The sequence below is a fragment of the Anastrepha obliqua genome, chromosome 2 (genome assembly GCF_027943255.1).
Source record: "Anastrepha obliqua isolate idAnaObli1 chromosome 2, idAnaObli1_1.0, whole genome shotgun sequence".
Taxonomy (NCBI): domain Eukaryota; kingdom Metazoa; phylum Arthropoda; class Insecta; order Diptera; family Tephritidae; genus Anastrepha; species Anastrepha obliqua.
The window spans coordinates 33,932,918-33,958,589 of record NC_072893.1 but is presented as its reverse complement, the minus strand read 5'-3'; the positions used below and the strand labels follow the sequence as shown (position 1 = coordinate 33,958,589).

General features: G+C 35.3%; 1 protein-coding gene across 1 annotated transcript; it reads right to left on the bottom strand.

Moving 5' to 3' along the window:
• Positions 1–10,113: 10,113 nt before the first annotated feature.
• LOC129237793 (pyridoxal-dependent decarboxylase domain-containing protein 1) lies at positions 10,114–20,053 on the bottom strand. Its single transcript, XM_054872727.1, has 9 exons — positions 19,643–20,053; positions 18,678–19,574; positions 16,746–16,817; positions 16,453–16,656; positions 13,195–13,263; positions 12,910–13,113; positions 12,330–12,845; positions 10,525–10,721; positions 10,114–10,452 (listed from the first exon to the last, which is right to left on the bottom strand). Exons 1-9 carry the CDS (start codon positions 19,691–19,693, stop codon positions 10,131–10,133), a joined length of 2,532 nt encoding a protein of 843 aa, XP_054728702.1. The 5' UTR covers positions 19,694–20,053; the 3' UTR covers positions 10,114–10,130.
• Positions 20,054–25,672: the final 5,619 nt, after the last annotated feature.

Here is a 25,672-nt window from a genome sequence, read left to right as displayed (position 1 = left end):
TCGCTCCACTCGGCCGGCTTAGACACCACGTCACAAAATCCGCTGTATCTCCGAAAATAATTCGAATTTTTGAAAAATCCGTTGTAAGGCATATTTGTGAAGATTTAAACTTTGAAAATATACAAAAAAAAATCGATTTTTTCAAATTACCCCCTTAAGTTGAAGCGGTTGTGTACAGGCCATATCCCATTGTGATGCCGCGTGCGGAACTTGTCCTTAACTCTCCTAAAACCAATTTGACCTTTCAACAAGTTTTTAAAATCTCTAATTTCAACAGTACTGAGATCTTCCAATTCAACTGAGATCTTCAAATTGTCTACCTAAAACATGATAGTCAACCTACGCGTGGATAGAATAGGACAATGGCACAGAAGGTGCGAGGTCATCTCTTCCACTTCCTCATTTAGTCAGCTACAGCAGAAGTCATGTGTTTGCACACTCATCCTCTGGGCGTGGCTAGCTATAAGGCAGTGCCCCGTTATAACTGAAATCAGTGTGGCTTATTTTGGCTTAGCAGAGATTTTGTACGTTTAGCATTGAGAGTAGGCCACAGTTGCCGGGCGATTCTCATACAATTTCCGCAAAGATAAGCAGCTTACATATTTGTAAGGGTATGCCTATGTGTTTGGCTGTGTACTCAACTACTGTGAATGTAGTCCGACCACTTACTTAATGTATCCAGTCTTGTTATCGCACTGCGCGCAATATATCTTGCTTGCAGATCTACCGGAAGGAAGTTTAATGTCGCATATAATGCTTTTACATCCTTCTCAAGGTGTTCGAACCCTTCTCACATCAGTCAAACAAAACAAAAACTTTGTCTGGCATCTTACAAAAAACTATTTTACTATGGGGGTGGGGCTTTATTTCAGCAAAGCTGACATTTCAGGCCTGGTCTGATTTCAAGTAAAGCATTTTTGTCTTCAAATTGTTATCCATTCTCATAAACCTGATGAGCAAGCTATCCCTATAGATTTTCAATAATGTTCTGATCTGGTGAATACGTGGGCCACGCTTAAGTTTCAGCGTTTTGGAACGCAATCCAAATTCTGATCACTCTTAAAGTATGCACTGGGGCATTATTCTGTTGAAAGATCCCACTAATGAGTCCGAATGTTTACGAATCACGGGAAAAGATGATTCCAACATAGATTTATAGCAGATTCCCGCTTTTTAAACATTTTATAATTTTCAAATTATAATTTTCAATTCGAACACGCCATAGTACGATTTTGCTCCTCATAACACAACACCACCTTCATGGTGAGCTGTCAACTCAAGTACCTTTCCTCCTTGCTTAAGTCATCGAAATAGTAACTGTAGGCAACTATCAAGGCCTTAGATTCCAATTCCACCTCATCCAAACTTGTCTTACGGTGTAGAGGGGAACTAGAATTGCTTAGTCATTGTCTTGAAATTACTGTGATATGGGTTCCCGGTCATAGAAACATACGGGGTAATGAGATAGCAGATGCGCTAGCAAGAAAAGATTCGGCACTAGACATAGTAGAGGCGGTGGCAGTCGCCACCCCACTCAACACAATAAAAGCATCCATTGCTTCATATTACCATGCTTTAGCCGAAAGAAGATGGAATCAATTAACTACATGTATCACAACAAAAAACACATGACCGTCGTACAAAATCCAAAGGACTAATTTCCTGTTAGGATGTTCTCGACCAAACATTTCACGCATCACTGCAACCCTTACAGGTCATTGGTAGGTAGGGCATCATGCAGCCAGACTCAACCTCCCTTTTAATCCCATCTGCAGAAGCTGTCAAGCGAAAGGGATGAAGGAAAGTTTTTTCCACTACTTATGTGTATGTCCAGGGCTAGCTAGGGCACGACTTCGCTCTTTCGGTAAGCCTTTCTTACAGCAAATTAATGAGATCGCAGACATCGAGATAAAGAATTTGCTGCTCACATAATGGGTTTGACTTAAAAAAAAAAGACATTATCACACGAGAACAGTGGTAGTAAAACGGTGCTTATTGCAGTAGAAATACTCAACCACTTTAGCAACAACAACAACAACTGTATCCATCCGGCTCATCCAGATTGAACTTCTTTTCGTCACTAAATCCTGTTTTTTTCTATTAACCAAGATCGTTATTTGTAACAGAACTCCAAGTCATGTGGTCCCTTGCAAATTTTTTATGTTTCAGATGTGGCGTTTTTATAATAGTCTTTGGAAAGGTGGTTTTGCTGGCTGCAACGTTGCCATTTCTTTAATTTTTGCTGTTGGAAGGGCGGAATTTGATGCATGACTACGGATTTTTCGGATTTTTTTTGGTGTCAAAGCCATCGCAGTTCTGCTTTTGTACTTCTTACCATAGGAGGCATCTTGTTTTACGTAAATATCCACAACGTTTGGACCTCCACCAAGTTTTTTGGCAATTTGGTTATTTGAAAGTCGCTCTGAGGCCAAAATATCGATTTGTCCTATGAAACCTTCCTGCTGTCCATTTTATTAGAGTTATAAAGTTAATGTAAGCAAACTGAGTGCCTCTATACGAGTGAATCAATAAATCATCAAATAAAACCACAGCTGCTGAGGTGTTACTGCTGCAAAATACCGTTAGATTCAATAATATTTTGATGCCTGTTTATTTTTGAGCAAAGTAAAGCCGTCACTTGAATTATCAGAAACCCTTGGGTTACTAGGTGAAATGCGGTTGCTTTAAAAACAAATTTCCTCCATAAAAATGATTGCCTCTAATCCAGTGAACCGGATAGTATTTTTGTATTCAACTTTACTTTTAAATTTTTTATGCACCAAAATTAACTTGAAAGTAATTTGACTCAAATCTTTTTATTAAAAAATTTCCTGCTATACCAAGAAGTACTCTATGTAAACTAAGCCTAAGGTATACTGCGTGTCAATAACATTTAAGCTAATCGACGCATTTATGTCTGTATGTATGCCTGTATATTTTTCATATTTTTATAAACTTTTATAGCATTATTTGTGTGTAAAAAATATCCTGTTTTCGTGTGTTCCTCAAAAATAAAAAAAGTTAAATTAAAAGAGAGAAAAAAAAACAATATTAAATTAAGCAGCTCCTGATATACATACATATTTATATGAATTGTAAATATTTAGTTCAAAAATTGAATGATTTAGAGCAAAAGCTTTTTTATTGCTTATGTCCAAGTTTCCTTTTTTTACAAACTTAGTGTATAAACAATTTTTTATAACTAATCTCATGAATTCTAAGACCCACACATACATACAAACATACATAAATCTAAGGGCAATAAACTAAGTTGTAATAAATTTGGTGTTTCAAAAGTGTGGACATGCAAAATGTATGCATGTAAGCAGTTGCCGTACATTAAAAAAAAATTAAAAAAAAAACAAAATTATAAAACAACAAAAATGAAACACGATCGATAAGCACAAAACAAAAAAAAAAAAACATTAAAATATTGAAAATTCGGCAAACAACATATAACAGTAAATATAAATAGAGATTAAAGGTAATACAATTAAAGCATTAATTATTTATTCATATTATAATTTGAAGTAAATATTTATAAATAAAATTTCCATAAAGAAAATGTTGAAGGAACATGAGCATCATTATAATAAAACCATGAGAATGAAAAACATTACAACTGTGAAAAATATAATAAATAAACGAAAAATAATACCTACGCAGACGTTTTACTCAATACGAGGGTGGCCTTTTACATTTTGCCCACAATAACGAAAACAAAGTGAAATAATAACGAAAATTGCTTCACTGTTTTTTCCAAAATATTATCCTGGAAGTCAATACGAGTACACTTCTGCATTCCCTTGAATCAAGGCACTTTTGTCACTCAGAAGTGTATACCTCCAAAACGAGCTGCTTAAAGTTTGCTTCAGGTAAAATTGACAATTAGCTGACAAAACGGTTTTGAAGGTTTTTCTCCATAAAAATTGGTTTGGTGGAATATTTTGCTGTTTTTGGTTTATTTAATTATTAACGATATGAAGAAAAGACGAATAGAAGCAATTGTTAATTTAATTGCACAATTGGCTACTATGGCAGCAATTGAGAGTATATTAATTATTAATTATTAATTTTATTAGTGAATATAATAATCAACGCGTGCCCGTGTATTGTAGGTGAGGCACAGCAAGCTGTGCGAGCTAGACATTCCTTCTAACACCGACCAATTTTTTAAGGAGTGCTTATGAGCCAGGATTCCTCTGCTTTTTTAGGTAACGAAGTCACGTCCATTGCAAAAACTGATATAACGTATAGGAAATGCATCCCTTTAGATAAACGTATCGCGATTGCTTTATATACGCTTTGTTTCTCAGCTGAATACAGGACGATCGGCAGACTGTTCGGAGTATCAAAAGGAAGCGTATGCAATATTTTACAAGATTTTTGTTCAGCAGTCTGGAATAGACTCGCTCCTAAGTATCTATTTACCCAGCAGATTTCTTATCCAAGAGAAAATCGAAGAATGTGTTAAGGGATTTGAGAAAATGGAGTTCCACAATGTTTTGGGGCTGTCGATACGTTTATATATGTATGTATTTTAACTAATGCTCAAATATCTGAAATAAATTTAATTAACTTCAGATGGATGCCATATTGAAATAAGACCCTCAGCCAGTGATACTGTAGACTATTATAACTATGAGGGTCGGTACTCAATGGTTTTACTAGCCCTCGTTGACCACAAGTGCTTATATTGTATATAAGTTCGTTGCAAATATTGACCTTAATTTTTCATAGGTATAGGTTTGGCGGCCGCCGTAGCCGAATGGGTTGGTGCGTGATTACCATTCGGAATTCACAGAGAGGTCGTTGGTTCGAATCTCGGTGAAAGCAAAATTAATAAAAAAACATTTTTCTAATAGCGGTCGCCCTTCGGCAGGCAATGGCAAACCTCCGAGTGTATTTCTGCCATGAAAAAGCTCCTCATAAAAATATCTGCCGTTCGGAGTCGGCTTGAAACTGTAGGTCCCTCCACAACAGCAAGACGCACACCATAAATAGGAGGAGGAGCTCGGCCAAACACATAACAGAAGTGTACGCGCCAATTATATATATATATATAGGTTTATGTATATAAATGTGTGGGCACCCGGCTGCTGCCATGATTCTCAAATTTTCGAGCAGAGAGACTCACATTTCGCTTTACATAATTTCTAATGAAGTAGTAGATAACGCTTTCGGTCACTTGAAAGTACAGGGTTTGATTGAAAAGTAATGAGTCTTATTATTTTTTAGCAGTTTTATTAAGCCTTTTGGCTTATACAACTAATATTCTTTATAATAGGACCCTTGAGCGTCAATACACCGCTGGTAGCAGTCCTTCCACTGCAGGAAACATTTTTTAAACTCATCCGCCGGAATCGCATGCACATCGGCTGTCACAGTTTTTTGGATCGTCGAAGGCCTTCCAGATCGCTGTTCGTCTTCAACGTCCTCCCGGCCTTCCTTGAAGGACTTGTGCCACCGTTTTACCTGGGCACTGGACAGAGATTGGTCCCCGTAAGCCTCCTTGAGTAGCCCAATGGTTTCGGTACTCGTTTTGTTTAGCTTTACGCAAAATTTGATAAAGTAACTTTGCTCCAACGACCGCTGCATTTTCGCCACTGCAAAATCCTAATACACTTTTAAAACAGCTTTCACGCGCGGAGGGATGTTGACTGCACCGCTGTTGCCAGCGAAGTGGGACCGGTTTCTAGTGGAAGGGGAAGGTCCAACGCTTGGCAGACGCTCCGCGCGGGAAGGCTGATTACTTTTCAATCAAACCTTGTAAGGATTAGTAAAATTGGCAGAGCCAAACAAATTTCGAATTGGCAAATCAACGAGAGCAACCAGAACTGACGTATTATACTCAAGACCACAACTTCAGTGTAGAACACATAGGAGAACCAACCGCTTCGTTTTAATGTTTTTTTTTAATTTAATTTATTTTATATGATTTTTAAACTCTTTTTTTTATTATGAAATTAATTGAACCAATTTAAAGTACTAACAACAAATACATGGAACTTTTTTGTTTGTTTGTTCGTAAATTAGAAGTTTTACTTCAATTTATGTGCAAGCTTAAAATAAAAATAGTTCATTTATCACTTCTCCATATTTTTTAATTTTTCTGAACTGAAAGATTTATAGCCCCAAGGATATGGTGTACTTTACTGTAGTACTTCCAGGCAGATGGGGTACCACCTGAACGTTCAACAATCTTCTTCTCAACTCTGTAAAATAAGATCATTATTTTTAGAAGTACATACTAACATTTTGCTATGGAACAAAGTTACCTAAATTTATTAGATAAGTTGTGAATTTTTGACTTTTATTTCCGTCGAAGAAAACATAAAGGCTATTGTGGCCATTTCTACTGCTATGTATATATGTATGTACCATATATGTGTGTGTTTTTTGCAGACTCACAGAGCTTCTGTTGCCACAACTCCAAAAAAAACAAAAAATTGTCTGCTTCTCTGTAACAGTGCGATCTCTTCTTTCTGTAAAATGAATGCATAATTAATAATATTTTCCAAAAATTGTATTAGAATTAATTCTACAAACATTTTTTCTTTGCCGACGTCCGTTTTATGTAGTCTTTACTTTGACGCTTTTCCTTACATTCGTAAAAATAATTATCGATAAGACAGGGTTGTATGTTAAAAAGTATGGCTATAATTTAGGATTATTTTATAATCTCAGATTTCGGGAGAGAAATTTTGTATGGGTAATCTTGCTTTTTAATTACGGATTGTGTGTTAAGCCTGGAAAAGTAGATCAGCTTCTTATATGTGAACGTCAGTGAAGTGCGAAGAGTGCCGTCTTACAAAGGCGAGCACAGCAATCGCATTGGAAACGGCATAATTTAAGTGCGTTAGGTGGACAAGTTCAAGCACTCAGTCAGGAGATCATTGTACTATACCCGGAAAGATTTCAGTAAAAAGAATAGAGATAGGAAAGATAAAATGTTGGTGGTAAGAAAAATTAGTTTGACGTCACTCTTCCACAAATCTCTTGGATTCTTTGATGAATCTTAAGAGATCCGGAAGAGGATGAGTATGAACTTTATCCATACTCCGTATATCGCAACCCAATATCCTAAGTTCGATTCAAGAAAACGCCGGACAGTTACAGAAAAAATGCTCTTCAGGATGACAGACAGGATGAGCATATCGGGCTGTCGACGACTCCCATGGCAGCCATGGCATTGTGCCTGTGATTACACCCACTAGTACTCTCAGGTCCTTTCTCGCTCCCTGTAATACCAGATACCCAAATAAGACAAACTTTGTTGTGTTTTGCAACCTTGTTCAGTTTTGTCTTATATTTCCCCGACTAATTTCGAAGAGCAGCATGGGTTAGCAAGGGCTTTCAGTGCAGCTTGGCTGTCACTACAAATTCCAATACTGCTACCCCGTCACATTTTCTCAATTATCCAGTACGCTACGTTCAAGATGGCATAGACTTCCGTAAAGAATACCGTGGCCATCTGTCCTGTGGCATAGGAGTACTTAGTGTCTTCATCTAATTATCATAAAGATCCGCTACCATCACTGGTTTTGGATCCGTAGGTGTAGAAAGTGTACTGGTATCCCGTTAATTGGTTCTCTGGACTTAACCAGTGATCTCTATCTCGGATCAATACATCTTACTTCCTACCAAAGCTAACGAAAGGCACCCGATTGTCCCAGACTCCGTTTAACTTGAGCCTCTACGCCGCCTTCATCGCTTCCTTTCGAATTTGAAGATCTAGAGGTTGCATGTTCAGAATGGCATTGGGGGCATCACCAGATGTCGCACTCATAGCACCTGTGATACCCAAGCACACACTTCTCTGTAGTCTGTTTAGGGGTTTTACTTTGGAATTAATCATTGCAGTCTTCCACCATACTACAGAGGCGTATGTAGTAATGGGTCTTATCAGGGTGATGTACAACCAGTGTACTATCGCCGGTCTTAGAGCCCATGTCTTGCCAAAGGTTCTGTTACACTGTCAGAAGACTTTTAGTGTCTCGAGAGAGCTTTTGCTCGACGTGCTTACGGGTTGAATACGGGGTGTGTGGCAGCAATTCACAACGCAATTCATGCAGTTTGGCAGCGACAACTGCGGACGATGACCTTTCTGGCCGATGGGACTGTCTTCACCATCTTTGGAGAAGATTCACCGGGAGATATCCATTGTTTCGATTGTTGCTTAGTTTCTGGTGTGTAATGATAAATCCAGGTTGCAGCAACGGTGACAACTCGACGAAATTGCTTAAATTGCTCCAAACACTGCTTCGAAGTCTCCAGCTGCATCCGCTTGTTGTCCTCCCTGAGTAAGCGCAGCACCCATCGGGCCGACAATTTTTTCATCACCAACTGATCATGTAAAATATTATATTAAGTGCCGTGCCGGTCGACACACCTATGCCCTCTGTTACTTCGCGCACTTTCGCTTGTCGATCACCAAGAATCATGTCGTGGACTTTTTGAATGATTTCCTCGGTAACCACGTCTTCCGGGCATCTTGGTCGCTCCTCATCAAAAACGGATATTTGCCCACGTTTAAAATCGTTCAACCAATATCTGACCACAGTTAGAGGGCGAAGTGTCCCCATAGAAAGCATCCAAGTTTGCTTTTATCTCCTCGAATTTTTTCTCATCCAAAAACAAAAAGGGAATTACTGAACGATGCTGCTCTTTTCCATCTTAGCGAAAAGAATCTATGTACGCCGAATAGCTGCCAAATCCAAATTAACCTATCAATCAGTCTGAAATTTGTTTTGCTGTCGTTTGATAGAGGGCAGAACCCGAAGCTAACACCAACTTCCCTCAGGAGCGCTCACTGTCATCAAACACGGGCACTTATTGAGCGGCCCTCGTATGCATGTAACTACCAGGAAGCTTTGTCGTCAATAAAATGTTCAAATTGTGCACACTCAGCTGAATTATTTCGCTTTATTTTTGTATCTATTTTCGTTATCATCTTTAATTTGTTTACTATTTTAAATAGTATTTTAAATTTGTATTAATATATAATAATAATGATTTACTATAATAAAGTACGATAGTTGAAATTTCTTCTTGTAGAATATGGAAGAATATGTAGAATAAAGCAGTACATACACTTTGAAAAAAATTAAGTAATTAAAATACGAAAGGAGGAAAAATAATATTAGCAGAATAAACCACAATGAATTAAAGGCCATTGATTTAAACTAATGGGAAAGGAATTAATGAAATCACATACACAATTATCGTTAAAATTTGCATAGCTTAGCTAAAACTGCTTTATAAAAAACGCTTATTATCTTCTCTCACAATTTGTTTTTCATTTTTAATAAGAAACCGCTTTAGACATATTTTCGTATTTTCACTAAAAGTAAAGGGAATGATTTTACGTAGAAATTGTTGACAAAAAAGAATACCAGCTCGTTACATAAAATTTCAACCGACATAGTTTTGTACGTTACTTAATTGGCTACCCTGACATACTCGTATCTGTGAGAAGAAAATTGCTCATGTTGAATATTTTAAACGATTTGAAAAGTTTCTAAAACTCGCTTCTTGGCATAGATACAATGAATGCCCTTTATTCTATAAGGTGCGTATTGAAATTAAAATATGGTACGCGTAAATTAATAAAGGGGATAAAATATGATGCAGATATATGCAAATAATAAAATATACACATGTATGTATGTACGTATATACACATACATATCAATAGGGGTAGATAATACATTACGAAAAGTACGCGATCTATTTTTCTTAATAATTTTCTAACGCGTCAATTGACATTCGACATTATTAGCACGAATTGCATTGCATTTTTCTATTAGTTTTTTCGTGCACTACTTTCGGAAGTTCGTTGCTCTTCTTGCCTTTTTTATTGCATTTTTTACTACTGCATAACTTTGCCAAAAATACAAAAATGCTTTCTATTATGCACTAGACCTTCTTGTTTTCTTTTTTTTTTAAATATCTAAGAGAAGCTTGTGACATTTATAAACACTTTTAACCTTGAAGTACGTCTGACGCATATCCAAGCTCCAACATCGTTTTTGCAATGCATTGTTGGCTTTGCTAGCTGACAATAATTTTTGTTTTTATTGCATTACATAAAATTTTTTGTAATTCGAAAAGTTCCTAGTACTACTGATTTATTTGCCATTATTAATTACAATCGCATTCGCGTTATTGACGGGCACCAATTCAGGCACCGAAGAATGTTCACTACTTTGGCTTATATTGCGCGCATGACCATCACTGGCCTCAGCGAAACTATTCGTAGTTGACTGTTGCGTTTGCAGCTGCTGCTGCTGCTGCTGCTGTTGTTGTAATGGTGCTGTTTGCATTTGTGATGCTGGATCGGGAAAGACTGGCGGCGCTGCGTTGGCAGCGGAGATGACGGGAGTTTGCACCATGGGTGTGGGTGGTGAGCGTCCTGTTTGATGTGGCGAGCCCGACATTTGCATGTGATATCTGTGAAGTGTGGTGAGTGAGTGTAGGTTTTAGCATCACAAATGTTACGAGATATTTTGTGGCATGGCTTACCTGTAAATGTTTTCGGTGCTCTCGACAACGCCTTGCGTTAGATTAAGACTGCGTCCTTTGATACCACCAGCCTCTTTAGCGGGCGGTGACCACCAATTGAAGACACGCCCCACAACGGGCACATGTCGCAGAATGCCGTCCTGCCACATCTTCTCCTCGGTCTCGCGCTGCAAATCAGCGGTGGCAGCCTCGATGCCCTAACGAGAAGTGATTAGGAAGGAAAATACGTAAGAATTAAATTTCGCACTAATAATACAACAACAAAATCTTAAATAAAATTGAAATACAATAAAATTAAAATGAAATGAAATAAAATAAAATTAAAATGAAACAAAATAAAATTAAATAAAAATAGAAATAAAATAGAAATGAAATTAAATAAAATAAAAATGAAAAAAAAAATAAAATAAAAATGAAATAAAATAAAATTAAAATTAAATAAAATAAAATAAAATATAAATTAAATTAAATTAAAAAAGAAATGAAATAAAATAAGATAAAATTAAAATAGAAATGAAATAAAATTAAATGAAAATGAAACAAAATAAAAATAAAATAGAAATAAAATAGAAACAAAATAAAATTAAAATTAAATAAATTTAAATAAAATAAAATTAAAATTAAATAAAATGAATCAAAATATAAATAAAAATTAAATTAAAATAGAAAAGAAATTAAAAAATATATAAAAATATATATGTATAGGTATAAAAAAAATATAATAAAAAGAAAATATAAATAAAATTATAAAATAAGATCAAATTAAAATAAAAAAAAAATGTAATAAAATAAAATTAAATTAAAATAAAATAAAAAAATATAAAACATAATTAAAATTAAATTAAATTAAAATAGAAATGAAATAAAATAAAAATAGAAATAAAATTAAAATAAAATAAAAATAAAATAAAATAAAAAGATGAAATAAATAAAATAAAACGCGGGAAAGTTAAATTAAATTTTGCACTAATACAAAAATAAAATAAAATATAAATTAAATTAAATTAAAAATGAAATAAAATAAAACTGAAATAAAATAAAATTTACTATAATTAAAATTAAATAAAATTGAAATAGAAGTTATATAAAATAAGATAAAATTAAAATTAAAGAAAATAAAAATAAAATAAAAAGATGAAATAAATAAAATAAAACACAGGAAAGTTAAATTAATAATTAAATTTTGCACTAATTATACAAAAAGAAAATAAAATATAAAAATATAAATTAAATTAAATTAAAAATGAAATAAAATAAAACTGAAATAAAATGAAATAAAATAAAACTGAAATAAAATAAAATTTACTATAAAATAAAATTTACTATAATTAAAATTAAATAAAATTGAAATAGAAGTTATATAAAATAAGATAAAATTAAAATTAAAGAAAATAAAAATAAAATAAAAAGATGAAATAAATAAAATAAAACACAGGAAAGTTAAATTAATAATTAAATTTTGCACTAATTATACAAAAAGAAAATAAAATATAAAAAAAAATAAAATAAAATAAAATAAAAATACATAAAATAAAACACAGTAAAGTTATGTAAAATAAAGGTAAAGAAAACGTTTGTATGTAATATATGTATGTTGAATAAAGAAGCATAAAATTAAGTAAATCAGAATAAAAGAAATACAAATAAAATAGTATGAATTACCAAGTAAAGATAAATTAAATAAATAGAAAATAGATATTCAAGAGTGAACTAAAATAAAACTATTAATTTTTCTAATTTATTTTCACAATTTTAAAGTTTTAAACAAAAAAAAAATAAAACCATCGCATCCTGTTCGCACTCACCTTTTTCACGATCTCCGACATGGTATCCAACACCCTTGAATTCTCTTGCACACTCTTGCCCACCGAAACAACTAAATCCAGCAGCTCTTCGACATCCGTTTCACGCGTAACCATGCCGAAGCGCACGCAGATCAGTCCATCTATGCCCTCGCCCAGCGAGAACGCATTATCGGTTGACTTTAATGCTTCAACGAGATCGGCATTTAGCTTATTTAACTCTGTTTTGGCTTGATCGGTGAGTAATGACTCCCAACCTTCGGGCACAAAACGCACACCACCCATACCCGCCCACTCGGGCAGATTGACCATACGCAGCACATCGCTCTTCTCCACCAACCGTATAAATGTGGCTTTGTGTTTAATCGTAGAGCGTAAAATATCCACATTGCCATCGAGAAAATGTGCGAAACTCTCTAAATTCTCCGATGTGGGCGGCTGCTCACCCAAACCCAACTCGAGTGGGCAGTAGCGTACGCAAGTACCTTGTGTGGGATGCTCAATGATTTCGAAATCAAACTACATGACAAAAAAAAAAAGCGCGAATTTAAGAAAGCAAACAAAAATTAGTTATTCTACTTACATTAGGGCAATCGCGTTGCAGAATTTGTCCCAACCAAGAATTCAAGCGATCAAAGTACGAGGCATTACCGAGCTTCTCGAACACCTTACCGCTATTCTCCAAAGCGTTCAAATGCTCGTTATCGGTTTTGCCAACTGTTGTTGGTACAGTGGCGCTGCCATCGAATTGAAATACAACCACAGATGCAACAGTCTCGAAAAGCAACTGTGTTCAGGGGGGTATAGAAATTTTAATTATAAGCCAACATGAGCTTGAAATTCAAGCAATTTGCGATAAAGCACTTACATTAGCGTCTAAAGGCTTATTTATGACATCGTTCAGCGTGGTGCCTGATTGGCCGCCAGGTGCGCGACTCTGGTGGGAAATGAGCGAATGAAATAATTAGTTTTCATGTGTTGTTGTTCTATATGGCAAATATTATCATTGCAGGGTAATTACGTTAAACGAGTTTGGTGCAGAATGAATTGAATTGTAGTGCTAATGCGATTATATGCAGTACTTATGTAGCATGCTTCCCGATTATTAAATATTTTATTTCCAGTTAATTTGCATTATTCATAAAATTCAAAGAATTAAAAAAAAAGGTGTGCCAGTTACGAATGCAAATTTCTTTATTGAGCTTTTCGAAATGCTGATGACAGACAACCCAATGTATTTCTGCCATGCATCTCATAAAAACCATTGGTCGTTTGGAGGCGGCGTAAAACTGTAGGTCCCTCTATTTGTGGAAAAAACATCGCAAGCCGCACATCACAAATAGGAGGAGGAGCTCGGCCACCACCAAATAAAGAGTGTAAGGGCCAGTTATATACATATGTACATATATATATATTAGTTTGGGAAAAATAAGTCCATTATTTTCTCGGTAGATGGCTGTAGTGATTGATATATTGTAAAGTATCGATCAAACAATTTAAAGTCACCTTGAAACGAGCATAACTTTCAAGGTGACATTTCACACTAAAAAACTTCTTTTGCTGACTGTTTACCTGTGAGTTACAGGGTGTTAACGATGGAAGACAACAAAGAGAAAATGCGGTATATTTTACAGTCTTTCTTTGATAAAGGCGAAAATGCAAGTCACGCCGCTGAAATTATGAATGGTTTTTATGGTGGCGATACTGTGGCAGTTAATTACGTGCAAATTAGGTTTAGTTGATTTCGTTCAGGCATTTTTGATGTTGATCAAATCACAGCAATAATCGAAGACGGCCGGCATCTTAGTAGTCGTAGCATCGCCCAGGAGCTAAAGATCCACTATAAAACAGTTTTAAGTTGTTTGCGTAAGCTGGACACAGAAAGAAGCTCGATGTTTGTCGAAACCTTTGAAGACTTGGTCAAACGGAATGAAATCGGCTCATTTCTTAAACGGATGCTGACTGGAGGTGAGAAATGGGCCACATATGTACTACAATATTGTATGAAAATGATTGTGGCGAAAGCGTGACGTAGCAGTTCCAACGGTGACCAAAGCAGAACTAACGGTCAGGAAGATTCGAATTGACAGTACGTTTCCACGACAATAGGTTTTACGTTACCGAAACGACCCGGATTTATATGCGGCAGAGGGCTGTCACTCCAGCAGCATTCCCCGTATGTAAGTAGGGTTCATTCTCATGGCACTCGGTTCCAAGTTGCCGGAATGATTCACGTTTTTTCCGACCAAGGGCTGCCGCCCCAGTAAATTAGCCCTGTCTAGTGTACCGTACCCCGCCAGGAAGGTTCTACTGTGTACTTGCTGGGGCTTGAAAATAATCAATTATTATGAGTTGCTTCGCATGGCCAAGCACTAAATTCACATCTTTACTGTCAACAACTGATCCGATTGAAGCTGGTGATTGACCAGAAACGGCGAGAATTGGCCAACAGAAGAGGTGTTGTGTTCCGTCAGGACAACGCAAACGTCTCAAACGTCTGTAGTGATTCGCCAAAAACTTCGGGAAGTTGGTTGCAAAGTTTTAGTACATCCACCAACCATATTACAGTCCGGACGTGGCACCATGCGATTACTATCTTTTTCACTCATTGCAGTGATAAGAAATAGGCAACAAGCGAAAAGATTGTGAAAATCGATAACTAGAGTTTTTCGCCAATAAGGACCAAGACTCCTATGAGAGCGGCTTTATAAAGCTACCTTTATAATGGCAAATGGCATCGGGTAAACCAAAACATTTTAAATAAATTTGAACATTTGATATAAAAATGAATTTTACGCAAAAATAATGGATTGGTGTGGGGGAAAACTAGTATATTTTTATGCTGTCAAGGAGGGAGGGCTTACTCTTTAAGAGGAACGGTTTCCTAATATCGACTTCTTTCGACAAACATAATAAGATATACCTGATCTAAGCTCTTAAGGGGTTAGGGGTATACAGAATTTTCAAAAAAATTAGATTTTTTTCTGCATTTTCTTAAAGTATAATATCTTAAAAATATTGTAAATACTGATTTAGAAAAACATAAAGAACACGTGCCTGATTGAAGGATTTTTTTTTCAAAAATTTCAATTTTTTTAAACAAAAATTATAAAAAAAAACTTCGATCAGGCAAAAGATTATCTATTAATAAAACTAATTTCTGTTGTCTGATTGATTTTAGATGAATCTTCAAGGACTTGTCACCGCAAAGGACTTCTGGAGAAACGGGCTGCACACAAACAGCGACAACTTTTACAATTATTAATTTTTTTTTTAATTTTTTTCTAAAGTCAAGTCGAAATATGTTGTATAATGCTGTGTTTTTATTTTCGTAAAATAAAGCAATTGACTTGGAAAAATAAAAAAAAATATTGAAAATCATCTTTTTTCGGGCCTCTGACTACCCCTGACCCCTTAACAAAATAGTTGACATTTTTGTTGAGGTTGTAAGAGAAGTGATGGGCTAGCCAAATCATTCCAATAATCTATATTTTAATATTGTTTTGCTCTTATTTAATAATTTATATTGGAAAAAGATGAGGAGTAACACCCTCACAGAGGCGAAATCTATTGTATGCATATTAGGATGTTGTATCAGCGACATACAGGGTAAATTACAAAAATCGATAAAAAAAAATACACAGAATAGATAAAAGAGAGTTGTTGGGTCGTGTTCATTCGAAAATTAGTTAATATGGATGCGATAGCTTGTTTGAACGTTGCAAGTTATTAGCTGTTCGTTTTTTAATTTGCATTCCAACCAATCTGTCTCGTGACAATTTAATCATAATATGTCTTTATTTTTTATCAAAAAACAAAAAAAAAAGAAACAACAACAATTAATCAGCTTTTCTTGTTCTTTAAAGAATCATCAATGCTTAAGGCACTCAAAAAGTTTCCGGAACAAAAAGCAAACAAATGAAAAAATAACCCAAACCACTATCTTTAAAAGCGATAAAACACAAATACGATGCCACGCGTATCAAGAATTTTAGATAAATAAAGCAACAACAGTAAAGCGCGAGTGATATGACTTAACATTGATGTTGGTAAAAACAAGCATTAACACTTTTTTTTAACCTCACAAATGCTCTTCATTAAAACCATTATGGTATCACAAACTTACCACTACACGCACACCTTCACACTTGGATGTGATCTCAAAGAGAATACTACACGTTTGGAATGCAACATGGATACGTTCGGCAATTGCATCGCGTCCTAAAGCTTGCAGGCTGGTCCATAGCGATAGCGAATGCAGGCGACGCGATAGTATCGGATCCGATTCGAAGGCGGTTAGTGCGGAATTTTGCAATTGACGATGAAGTAGCTGTAGGGTATTGAAAGGGAGAGACAAATAGAGGACGAAATTAATAAGTTTTACTAAATTCTTGACGTGATAACTAATTTTAAACTTACCACTATGGGTAGACTTGGTACGCCCAACCAACTGCCCAAATTCAAAACAATTGAGTCAACAATGCCGCTGATCTGCGGGGGAAAGGTACAATATGTAGATAAGATTATTTTGAATATGAATACTTGATAGTTAAGTATAAATCATTTTGCAACCGCTGACAATTATATGACAACTAATCATTAATATTTCTAAATGTATGGCGTATCGGCGTCGGATTTTCATAGAGCTTAAAATTGCGATATTCATGAGAGTTATTTATTTATTATTATTACTGCATGTTTTGCTGCTTAAATTTGGACCTAGATAGAAGTTTGAATGCCTGCTTTTAATGCATTTGTATTGGGTAAAACTCCGTCAGAAAATATGAGATTTGCAAGTGGTCTTTCGATTTCTTTGAAACTTTGGGAAATATTAGTTCTAGGTAAGATACATTCGAGCCTAAAAGGATTTTGAAAAATTTTCAAAATTGAGTCATCTACGCCATGTTGAAAATCGGGACCGTGTTTTTTTCAAAAATCAATATTTCTTGAACCGTTGGATGGATTTCAATGCAATTTACAGACAATATAGAAACAAATAAGTAGTTTAAGGGGTTAGGGGTAGTCAGAATTTAAAAAAAATTGATTTTTTTTTGCATTTTCTTAAAGTATAATGTTTTAAAAATATTGTGTAAAAATTTGAAGTGAATCCGACAAATACTTTTCAAGTTATTCAACAATTAACAAAGGGCGCTCGGCCGCTCCGGAGCCGATAGCAAAAGTTTAAATGCGTTTTTCTCAAAACTATGTTTTTCAAACTGGTGAACACTGTAACTTAAAAACCGCTACGTAGATTTCAATAAAATTTATACAGCTTTTGAAAAACATAAAAAACTTGTGCCTGATCGAAGGATTTTTTTTTTTCAAAAATTTCGATTTTTTTTTAACAATTAACTGTTGGTTTTTTGCTCTAAAATCTGGAAAAAATTTTCTGAGGCCGCCATTTTGTTCATTTTGAAAAAAATAAAAAAAGCTTCGATCAGGCACAAGATTATCTATTAATAAAACTAATTTTTCTTGTCCGATTGGTTTTAGATGAATCTGCAAGGACTTGTGATGTTCACCGCAAGGGACTTCTGGAGAAACGGGCTTCACACAAACAGCGATAACTTTTGCAATTATTAATTTTTTTTTTTGAAATTTTGGTGAAGCCAAGTTAAAACATGATGTTTTTATGCTATGTTTTTATTTTTGTTAAATAAATTAATTAAGTAGCAAAAAAAAATTCGTGAAAATCATCATTTTTTCGGGCCTCTGACTACCCCTAACCCCTTAAATTAGTATTATGTTAAAAAAAAAATTTCGAAATTTTGACCAAAAAAAAGTAAAAAAAATTTTTTGAATCAATTTTTAGTTGATTTGGCCAGTTTTTTAGATTTTCTGTTATACACGTAACGATTCCTTATGATTTAACCTTTATTTTGAAAAAAAAAAAATTGTATGGTGTCTATAATAGTTCTCGAGATATTGCGATTTTAGTGGAAGCGACTGCTAGTCTGACAGCTTCTGCTCGAATATAAACCAGGCTGGTTGGTTAATGTAAATTAGACTTTTGATGGAATGCCTCCCAGGATATCTTTCTTTGCGTTTTCGTATTGAAATATGAGTTTTTAGTAAAGGCCTAAAGTAACTTTAAATAAATTTTTGTTTTAAGTGGGGAGATTGAATTTGAATTGGAAATTATTTTTAAGTTTAGTTATAAAACAAAGTTACTTTTCTCCAAGAAACGCCATGACAGATCTCATAGCTGAATATTTTACCTTCCAAATAATTTTCTTTTTTCTTAAAAAAAAAATTTTTTTTCTTTCTTAAAAAAATGCATCATGCGAAGAATATCCATCAAATTTTATAATTCAAACAGCTTTGAAAACCTTCTACACCCATTCCACTCACCGTATTTGGCCCCTGCGCGCACGCCAGCGCCGCCAAACCATGCCCAGTGGCATGCAGCCAAATGTTGTGCGTCCGGCAGATGTCACTCATGCGCTGCAAATTGTCAACGTAACCACATAATGACGCACCCACATCGGCCACCACTAGTAAAGGTGTACGATTGGCACTCAAATCTGCTTGCACCTGCTTGAGCAGCAGCGATAGATCCATTGTGCCGAAAGTACTATTGGCCGGTATCAGACGTATCGCATCTAAAGGTATGCCCAACTGACGGCAAGCATATTGCAGTCGCAGCGGTGTTGTATTCTCCGAAATGTAGAAGCATGGATGCGCTAATGCTGGTATGCCACCCTCGAGGTAGCCAGGACAACGTGCCACTATCGCCAAACGCACTGCTCGCAGTATAGCATCGGCGTTGTCTGTGTGAAAACTACTGCCCGGATCGAGGAAACGAAAGAGTGTACCCAGCCAGCGTGTGGTGTCTCCGGCAATGCTGCTGGAAACGCGCACCAAGTGCTGGCGATCTAGATGCGTAAGGTAGGCAACAATACTGTGCGATATTAACGCTAATTGTGCCACATCATCCAGGCCAGGTAGTGGAAATTCCGGATCATCATCGGACTCAGAATAAGTGATTAGGGTTTCGAGCGATTTTAGTATTTCGCCCGGTGGCTTGCAGTCGCCATACAACAGTGTTGTATGCTTTGGCGTAGTTGGAATATCGGGCGGCGAGCTCGCTTCATTTTGTGTGTTGGCATTTCCACCAGCGTCAACAGTGTCTGCGGCACTTTCCGGCAAAGCAACGGGTGTTTCATTAATTGGTGCGGTTTTGATATTTTCCAGACCTCGTAATACTTGCGCCGATTTCAATTCAAGTTCAGCTAATCCGGAACGAATCTGTTGTGTTAAGGCGGAGTTTGAAAACTTAATTCCAAATATTTACCAAAAGACAAGTTCAAACTTACACTGGATGCGGCAATTTCTGCTACGCGTGGCTCTTCACCGGCGCTGGACATTTTGTTATTTGTGTGGCTTGTTCACTTTCTCACAAACACACGTTTGTGCACTGCAGTTTTGTAATCTATCAATTCAAACGCACCACCAACTATTTCGTGGCACCACAAATTGATTACCAAGTCTTTGACGTTTTGCCTGCGTGTGATCTATACGGCATAGAGACGTTGCGTTATTGTTGCGATATTTTTTCAAATTGTTTGTCCAGTTGGTGCTCTGTGGCCCAATTGTTTTTGTAATTCTTTCCAAGGGTTTAAATTTATGCTCTAATTCTACTGCTGTCGTCGTAGTCAGAATTTTCACTTCTTCTAGTTGATGCGTATGCGCTTTATGCTGACATTCACATTTCAGATGTTGTGTTGTCAGTTTTCTGACATTTCTATTGTGATTTGGTTATTCGTTGAGCTGAGCCGGAGAGAATAGAAACATTTATTTCTCAACAAAATTGAAGAGAATCGTCATAAGAGAGTGAATCACAAAGAACTTCAGGTTTGTATGGAGTAACCCAACGAGCAATTTTGAAGGAAATTAAGCGATAAAAAAATAATATAGCAAAGATATTTAATATAATATTTAATTATTATAAATGTTATTGTGTTTGTTACTGCAGTTAACTTATAAATAATTGATATCAATTTGAATTTTAGCCCTATGCTCCGCAACTGAGCTCGAAGAACTATGATGATGATATTTACTTATGCCCTTTATGCAAATGAATTTATTTTCATAGCTATCAAACCTTAAAAACAATATTACCAAAAATTGAAAATTTTGGTGAACAATGGTTGAACAATTTTTTTTGTTAATTTGAATGGTAGAAACAATGGGTAGAATCTAAGATTTGTTACAATTTATAATCGAAATATTATTTGATTATGGTCCAGCCTGATTGATTCGGAAGACGCTAAAGAGCTTCGGATTATAGATACGAAACAAAAGTCAACTATTTTTTACAGAGAATGAATTAAAAAAAAATTATACCTTAGAGGCCGTTCTGATAAACGATTCACTAGACATGGCTAGTTTACTGGGACGGCAGCCCTTGGTCGGGAAAACCCGAGTAATTCCGGTAACGTAGAACCGGCTGCCATGAAAATGAGGTCGTTCTCTCAATGCCTGGTTAATATTAGGTTGGCAAAAAAGTCTTGCGGTATTTCCGCAAGCTTGTCTTTGCAAGCGCGTGGTTCTACTTGTATTCGTCGCATCGGTTCATGCTAGAACTTTTTGGAAAGCTCTTTTCACGTGCTAACACGTGTTTGATTAATTGTTGTTTGCTTTTGTTGTTTAGTTATATTACTCTTAACTCTGGACGTACTTTTATAGTAGATTTGTGTTTCGCTTTGTAACTTTTTTAGAAGTCATTTACGTTTTTGTTCAATAAATATAATTTGTATTTATATAAAATTTTGTTACTATGTTTAAAAAAAACTATGGATCATCCAATACATTTTTCCTTTCAACTGTTGTTTGTTTTTTATATAAATTCAGAGTGATATTAGTCGATCTGAATAATAAAGCCCGCAGACAGGGTCAAATGAGCGAAGCATGTCTAGGGTTAACTGGTTGTACCTTAAGTGATTAGGGGTAGTCAGAATTTTAAAAATTTTCAGGATGTTTTTGCAATTTAAGTTATTTTATTAAAAAGTAATATCTTTAAAATATTGTCTGAAAATTTGAAGTGAACTCGACAAATACTTTTCGAGTTATTCAACAATTAACAAAGGGCGCTCGGGCGCTCCGGTTCGATAGCAAAACTTTAAGGGGACAGATACCTTTAAACGGCCATATTTCCCCTGATTTTTATTAAAATTATTTAAAATGAAGAAGTCAATATAATTTTATTTTAAAATTAAACTAATATAATTTTTTTTTTTAATCATTTAAAATTGCGGATGTACACTCAATTCTTCCAGGAAGGTTGCAGCGGGGCTTCTCAATCGGCGGGCATTGTAGCATCGTGGTCAGTGACCTGAATATAAAAAAACCAAACATGTTTTTCTTTATTAATGTCATAATTTCTATATGAATTAAACAAAAATGGAAGAAATCGCGGATTAAAATGCTTAAAAAAAATGAATTTTGGGGCGAATTTTCCTACTATTTTTGCTGCGAAAAAAATTTTTTTCGAAAAATTTTCGAATTGCAAGTTCACATAGAAAGTAATATTATACAAAAGATGTGTGCAAAATTTCATGGAGATCGGTCAATAACTTTTCGAGTTATCGTGTACGCCAATTCGAAAAATATAGTTTTGAGAAAAACGCGTCTAAAATTTGAATACAACGTAACTATACCTCTCCCAGCGCTCGAACGCAAAGAATAGAGTCGTCAGGGTTGACGATCTATAATATAAGAAATACTTAAATCTACGTTCTAAAAATTTTTGGACATATTCTTAAAGGATTATATTAACATTTTATGCAAAAAAAATTATTTTTTTCGAAATTTTACTGGTATCTGTCCCCTTAAATGCGGTATTCTCAAAACTATACTTTTGAACTGGTGATCACGGTAACTTAAAAACCGCTTGGTAGATTTCAATAAAATGTATACTGCTTTTGAAAAACATAAAAAACTCGTGCCTGATCGAAGGATTTTTTTTTTAATTTCGATTTTTTTTAACAATAAATTTTAGGGATTTTCTCGAAAATTTGAAAACTATTTCCTAAGGCCGCCTTATTGTTAATTTTGAAAAAAAGCTTCGCTCAGGCACAAGATTATCTATTAATAAAACTAATTTTTCTTGGCCGATTGATTTTAGATGAATCTCCAAGGACTTGTGATCATCACCGCAAAGGACTAGGGTCAAACAGCGATAACTTTTACAATTATAAATTTTTTTTTCGATATTTTGCTAAAGTCAAGTGTGTTAATGCTTGTTTTTATTTTTGTAAAATAAAGCAATTGACTTGCAAAAAAAAAAAATAATTTAAAATTATTACTGTTTCGGGCCTGTGACTACTCCTAACCTCTTAACTGAGTGATGATTTGAAATAAGAATTTCATTCCGACAATAAAGTTTGTTGTTGTAATTGCTGTTGTTGCAATATTCTTAATACATACTTGTCGAATGCTGCTGTAGTGACAAACCTTGGTCGGTTATAAATTCGAGTCGTTCTTGTAGTTAGCTGACGTTGGGCTACTTCCAAGGTGGATTTATTAAGGTGACAGCATTCACCCAGCTGAATTTTTCACCGTAGGTATGGCTTACGTCAAAATGATATGCTTTGTTTGTATGTATTGGTATGTTTACATTCGTATGTTTACATTTGCTTGCTGATTTTGACGTGATGGTTGGACCAAACGCAACAACAAATACATGTGGGGTTTTACTTATATGTGTTTGCTATCACCTGTAATAAATTCGCCTTGGCTACTTCAATCATTGTGAATATTTTAGAAAAGAATTTATAGAAACTTATTGTGAATAAGCTGAGTTTTGTCTACAATTATGGTGCTCACACTCCCCAGCGCAGGCAGGAGAGCAACAAAAGCAACATAAATATCATGATGGAAAAAAATATCACATGCGATATATCTCGTGCAACAGTGTTCAAAATTTAATTTAAATAAAAGTGTGGATAATTTTTGGGTAAACTAAAACCATTTTTAAGATACATTAATGCACAACATTTTAAAACTTATCAGATGGAAATGTTATTACCTCCGGCTCGCTGATATTGGCGTTAGAATTGTAGAGCGTGAAAACCACTTCTGTGTTTGTCCCGTGCGAATGCGTTGGTTTTTTGTAATTATTTTGAAAACGGAAAATATTTCCTAAAATAAACTTTACCACCAATTATAGCAATAATTAAGATTTATAAGGTAAATAAGTATATAAGTAAGCCCATTGCCAAAATAAAAAAAACCGTTTAAGATGGCGGTTTCTTCAGTTTGAACGATGGTCACGTTCGACATGATGAAAATGTTTACATACATATATGTACAAGTATATATGTGTATAATTGGCGCTTACATCCTTTGTTGGGTGTTTGGCCGAGCTTCTCCTCAAATTTGAGGTGTGTGTCTTGATATTTTTCCACAAATAGAGGGACTTCCAGTTGTATGCCGTAGATGGGTTTTCATGAGGAGCTTTTTCATGGCTGAAATGCACTCCGAGGTTTGCCATCCCCTGCCGAGGTGCAACCACCATTAGAAAAAACCTTTTCTATCATATAGCAATTCATGTCCGCAGTGAGTTGCGAACCCGTAGTCTATCGAATTGTAGTCTTTCACAAACCTCTGGGCTACTGGCGCGAACTCATCGAACAATTGACAAAATGGCGCGGTTTTGAATTTGACACTCTAAAAATCGGGTTTTTTTTAGGATTTTAATCAAGAAAATACGAAATAATTGAAATAATAATATGATTCTTGTATGGGCGATAGCCATATTAAAATTTCAGACGGTTCGGTTGAATAGTTTTTTGGTTTTTTTTGACAACACCAGCGCAAAAAAAGTCGTTTCGAGATACATGAGTTTAAAGAGTGCGGCACAGGAGCGCGCGGACTGCTCTCTACCGAGTAAATGGGCTGTAGAAGTTATAATATTGGGAATTTCCGCATGAAAATTTCACAGTGTATTCTTAAGATACCATACTTCCGAAATATCGAAAAAACAAAAAATTTATTTTATTGAAATTTCTGGACCACTGGGACCTTAAGGGGTATATTTAGTATGTAACTTTGGTGGGTACCATGCTTTAAACTTTGGAATAAAGACGAAATGCGCTCTCTTTGCTTTGATTTATAAGACGAAGACTTGTCACTTTTGAAGATTTTTACAAATATTAAAATACTTAAAATCACTTACTTATTACCTGGGCATTCTGATACCTGCAGATTTTATTACCAGTACAATCGAATTATTCATTCGAGATAGGCAGGTCTGGACTGGAAGTGAATGGTAGCTATAAAGTGCAATAGTTAGGGTGGGAATACATTACTCCTTTTCAAACTTCCACATCTTTTTAAGACCTATAAGAGTTTGTGGAGAGTACGAGAACGCAGCTCGTCCATCCTCAATATATACGAGGTGTTATTACCGTAATCAGCTGATTACTATGGTGCCATAACCGTAATCGTAGTAATCAACTGTTCTGATCAAACATATAGGCATCACTGTGAATGATTATAGGTGCCGCCCCACAACGCCATAGCGATAACCGTAGCCGTATGCATCTATTGAATTTTGGGTTTTCCATTTGTTTTGATATTTGCGATAAAAATTTGAATATTAGAAATCAACGACGAAAAATTAATTGACTTAGTGGAAAATTATACGTGTTTTTATGCAAAAATGCCAACGTTGTCATTAATTTTACTTCAAGATCAGCTGTTTATGGTTCCGGCATGACTAATCGACAAATGCTGTAGTATAGCGGCTATTGTTATGGTTACGGCTATAGCGTTATGGCTTCGGCACCACTTATTGCAGCTTAAGTCTGGGATACATTACTCCTTTTTAAACTTTCCCGTCTTCTATGGATATTAGCAGTTTGTTGAGAGTAAGACAATGCAGCTCATCCATTCTCAATACATCCCACTCAAAGATGTATCATTTAAGTCTGGCGAAAGCCGATCCAACGTCTCCTGTAAAATTCCGTCTTTATTGCTTACGTTATTTTGGCGGTTAAGGCTCGACATGTTCAGTCAACCTGGAAACCCCAAAATACTTCTTGTCATTTAACCTGCTCTGCCAATTAACCAGTTAGAGTACTGAGATTTATTTGGTTAAGTTCTAGATGTCGCTCAGAAATCCTCCGAAAACTTAATTTTTTCAGAATTTCTTTCAAACACTGTACGCTATCCAAACGCTATCTAGCCCACTTTTTGCGTGATCATCGGCACTTTCGTTACTTTCAGTTAATCGTTAATTAGGAGGGGACCCAGTATGTTTCGGGTGACATACAAAAAATCCAAAATCTTGCGTTGGTTCGCACTATAGATATACTAGGCCTATTAGACGCATCTGTGTTTCA